At 33.0% G+C, this 4,970-nt stretch overlaps 1 protein-coding gene across 1 annotated transcript in view; it reads right to left on the bottom strand.

The window, feature by feature from the left end:
• Positions 1-821: 821 nt before the first annotated feature.
• Smp_159320 (hypothetical protein) overlaps positions 822-4,970 on the bottom strand; it is a gene marked incomplete at both ends in the record, with an annotated part of 12,799 nt that continues 8,650 nt past the window's right edge. The window contains 2 exons of the mRNA XM_018796379.1: positions 822-1,296; positions 1,607-1,664. Of these exons, the coding sequence (XP_018650597.1) occupies positions 822-1,296; positions 1,607-1,664 (533 nt within the window). The remainder of the gene's footprint in view (positions 1,297-1,606; positions 1,665-4,970) is intronic.

The following is a 4,970-nucleotide window of genomic DNA, read 5'->3' as shown; positions in this document are numbered from 1 at the left end:
GATGTCATTTTTTTGATTTCCTCATCAATATTTTTCTTCTAAATTTTGATTAAGTAAGGAATACATCATTTAACAATGCATTTCGCTAGAACATGGTTATATACTACTGAAAAGATTACAATTAGTAAAAAAACAAACAGTAGTTTATCTCTTTTTCTAGTTCATCAAACAATAACAATAACAACTGGCGGCCTGCTTGAACATCTGGGCTACCTGTTCCTATCATCTAGATATTTCAACAACTTATCTGATTTTGTTTGTTTTAATACATCATTATGGCTATTAATCGTACAACCTATTAAGATGCGTTTCTGAAAAGTGTACAACCTTTCATTGTACAAGTTACAAAAGGTCCAATCAGAGATATAGTGATTGCTGGCAATATGCAGCGAACAGAATATACACTATTCAGATGGTGATTAACTGGACTGCTAAATTCTAACAGGCGATTACTCAATATTTGTTGTCAGAATCGACAAAGAAGTAAGAAACGGAAACTTGTTGAAATACTTTGTGCTGAGAATTCTATATTGTACCAAAAAATATATAATATTGAATAAAGCTAATACTAATACTAAAAACTGAATACTGATTTTTAGCAAAGATCGATAGTGTCTAGCAATGGATTCCAGGACACACCTTGCGTCATCCTATTTGGAACTCATCAGCTAGATGTACCTGTATCTCAGAGTTGATGTCCACTTTGGGACTCGAACCCAATACCTTTCACTTCAAACTCCATCACGTTATCCACTTAGCTACTGAATCCTCATAGCTACTTACTCGTGTAATGAGGTTGATTTATATAAATAATATATAATTCAACTTACAGATGATAATAATAATTCTTTTAATTGTTGCATTGGAATATTTTGTTTTTGTTCCATCACTTGAATTTGATGAAAAATATTTTTTGCATTCATTTCATTATTTAAACTATTTTTTAAATGATTATCATCATTACTACTATTAATACTACTACTAGTAGTAGTATTATCATTAGTAACTAGATTGGCTTTATTTGAATTTAGATCCTTTTGATCTAATTGTTTTAAACTATTTTGAATCTGTTCAATAGTTTTTAATGTATGATCATGATTAGGATAAGAAAATTGATAATCTAGATCATAATTAAAAGATCTACTTGGTTCCGATTGTCGACGATATTGTTTCTTCGCATTATTATTATTATTACTTGTATAACTATTTTCATCACAACTAGTTTGTTCAATTAATGGACTTGGATAATTGACATCATTTAGTTTTGGTAAAGTACATTCAAACATGGTTAATCTCCTGATTTTGAAAAAAAAAGAAAAGAAAAAAGTATAAAGTAGTGGAGAAGATTTGTAGCTTAGATAGATGATTTTTTTGATGAAGTTTTGTTCTTTGAGCTTGGATGGTTTGGTCATGAAGCTTTGATCGTTCTTCGTGCTGATGATGTCATTCAGAAGGATGATGAAAGCTCCATGACCAAACCATCCAGTTCAAAGAACAGAACTCCATAAATGAAAGTTTTAATTCTTAGATACATGAACAGTTATTACTTCATAAAATCTATGTTTTGTTCAATATGATACTCTTTTATTGACATAAATTTACTTACCTAGTTTTAAAATATTTTGAGTATTCACGACTTCTACGTCTTGATGACTTTATTGTATCTGAAAGCAGTTAATATGTAAATGAATTGGTAGAATATTAGTACTTGAATAAATTAGGCTAATCATATTAAAAATGATCAGAATAGGGGTTTATGAAGATTGTAGTAATTTTAGTAGTTCAATTCATGAGTCGATCTAAGCTAGACCACCATTGAAAACTTGAAGTTAGAAGACAAACGTTTCATCCTAGTATGGGACTACTCAATAGTAGGCTCCACGATCCTACACACTTAACTCAAGCCCAGGACTTTTGGTATCGCGTGCGAATGCTTAGTTGTTAGAACACTTAACTGGCATCTAACGGTGTTAATGCCTAACTTCAGTCGATACATGATCTTGCGCAACTATTCATTCTTTGTCTGAGGTAGATATCTGTCTCTATCGGACACGAATTGGACTACACTGGTCATGACTTCTAACTAGAAAATTAATCAAGATTGTAAACGTAATTGATTTTAACAGTTAATGGGTTCCAATATCAGTATCAGAAAAGGAATTATCTAGAAGCTTATGTCTACTTGTAATTTTTTTGGTGAGTTTCTGGAAATGGTTGAGAATTGTACATATCTTGGTAGCTGTGTAAGTGCTGGTGATGGAGTAGTAAATGAGATTATTTAGTGTAGAGTTTATACCAATTTCATCCATTTCAGTGTTGTTTCGATTTTAGTGTGGCTGTAAAAGGTAGGGTATACAATGTGCCGAATAAAATAGCTATGCTCTTATTTATCAAACCTTGGCCATCAGCGAAGAGAGTGTTCAGGAACCTTATATGTTTAAATGCTGTCGTTTACGAATGAGTCCTAACATCTATCAATAATAATATGTAAGTAATTTGATGGTTTGAAAGTGCGTAATTGGCAAAAGTGATGATAATTTAATTGATGTTACAGTTTTGAAGCGTGGGCTTCATCTTCTTGGATATTTTTCAAAAATATCATCCTGTTGTTTTGTATAGAGTGTATTATTTGCTGATGCTGGGATTGCGTGGAAAAAGCAAAGACGTAGTTACCTTATAGCCTGGAGCCTTAGTGCAGAAGATAGAGGTATAAGACTGATAGATGTTGATTGAACGCAACTCCTTGGCCAGGGCTCTTAAAATTACTAAACTCAGTAATTTAGAAGGTTGTCAAATGTGGTTTCGAATAGAAGCCCGTGGAATGCCTGATTTTATTTTCATCATATATTTTATAGAGTTAAGACGAACTTCCTCAACTAATTGCCCAAAAGTAACCAACATGAAAAACTGTTTGATCCAGATTTCGTGAAAATTCCATAGTTAATAAATTATTCGCATACCTGGCTTTAAGAAAATGGATATAGTTCACAAAGATATTTTTGTAAGCGGAGTTATCAATGAATTTCATATTCTCAAGTTAACTACTAAAGGGCTAAATCAGTTAATTATCGAATATTACCCAGTGTCTTGCTATCTATGTTCTCCTCGTGAACCAACCGAAGTTTATCGATTGACGATTTTCTGAAGACACTCACAACTAGTCGATATCAAACTCTTTTCATCCAAGTTGGAATTTACTTAAAATCAAGTATAGATTCGGGCGTTAAACTTGACACCTAATATGTTGTATAAAAATTAGTGGTATTACCTTGTTCAAATTGAATAAAAGTTTAAAGATGAAACTGAATGGTTGATAAGTTTTGTAAAATAGATAGATTGTGGCTAGTAATGGAATCTAAGAAATGTGTTTGTTTCAACTTGGGACCTATCAACTTAACGTATCTAGATCCCAGTGTTGATGTTCAAACTAAGCTAATCTACGCATGATGAATGATATTCCAACAAAGGTTGATTGAAATCCCGGCGAGACTACAACTTATGGACGACCTTTGAACGAATCTTAAGTGACCTTGAAAAATGTTAGCCAATCGGTAAACAGTCAGCATAGAGTAAAAATATATCATACAAAACCAAATAATTAAAGTGGATACACTTCTTTTATATGGTCCAAAAACTTGTCAATGTTATAAAAAGGTCCAAAGGTTCCAAAATCGTAATGCATAAGGTAGAGGAACTCATCCATATGGCTCCATAATAGACGGTCTCTGGAGCCATGATAAGGTCATAAAAACCCTCTCAGCCTCAACCATATAGCTTCATTATTGTTTGTTTGTACTCCGGTTGTGTAAGTTTATCATTTTAATCATAGATATCTCCCTATAATACTCATAATACTCCACAGCCGGAGCTTCAGTAACATCTGCGATTATTACAGCCAATGTTACTGGTGCTTTTATTATACAGTTCGCGGCAATTATTATAATATGCCTTAGTCTCAATCTGGATCGAGCGATAAAGGTTCCTATTCTATCAAACGTCTTCCTTCAACATATTTTACATCGAAGAACAACATCACAGTAGTCTGTACAAAGTCTACAAGTCATTTAATACTCGCAATTACAAATACAGGAACTTCTTAGTAGTTTCATTTGTTGTAGCCACTTAATTGTCAAGTCTTCTCTAAAATTCTCTGTGAACCGACCGTACATGAGCATCAGGTACTGAAATAGGTGCCGTGACCATGAAATCCCTCAAACGCTTCTGATTGGCTCTTCCATAAATTATAGTCTCGCCGAAATCACATATTCTGAATATTATCAATAATTGGATGATTCAAACTCCTCATAATAATGAGAGAGAGAGAATAAACTGCTTAATTACTAAGCTGCCAACCAACAGTCTATTTAGATAGAATTTAATTACTACTGTTAACTAAAAATTCTAACACTAGTTATGATAGTACTGGATAGTTTTCATCCTTTTTATCGACCCATTGAAAAAAAAGAAGAGAAATTAAGAAAAAAGAAACATACCGAAAGATTCATAACTGACAGATTCGTTGACTATATTAGGAGTTTCATGATTCGACTGTTTACTGCTTATAGGAGTAGATTTACTATTCTTGATATAAGAATTCACAAAAAGAAAGTAAACTGAAGACAGAGATTATCATAAATACAAAATAAGTTAGGTTACTCAGTTAATTTTCGTTACTTATTTAAACAAGACAAGAGTGATAATGTTTTCGGTGTAAAGAGTGATTTACATAGTTTCAACCCATGGTTGATTTATTACACCAGTTACCTTTTATTTTACATGAATTTTCTTCAAGTTATATGATCGATTATAAACAAAGATGGATAGTGGCTAGCGGTGGAATCCACGATGCGCGTTTCATCCTATTTGGGACTCGTCAGATGGATGTACCTGCAACTCAGAGTTGATGTTCACTCTGGGACTCGAACCCAGTACCGTCCGCTTCAAACATCATCGCGTCCCAGAGTGAACAT

Source organism: Schistosoma mansoni, chromosome 2 (assembly GCF_000237925.1).
Source record: "Schistosoma mansoni strain Puerto Rico chromosome 2, complete genome".
Lineage (NCBI taxonomy): Eukaryota > Metazoa > Platyhelminthes > Trematoda > Strigeidida > Schistosomatidae > Schistosoma > Schistosoma mansoni.
The sequence above is the reverse complement of the archived record's forward strand: the minus strand, read 5'-3'. Positions and strand labels throughout refer to the sequence as shown.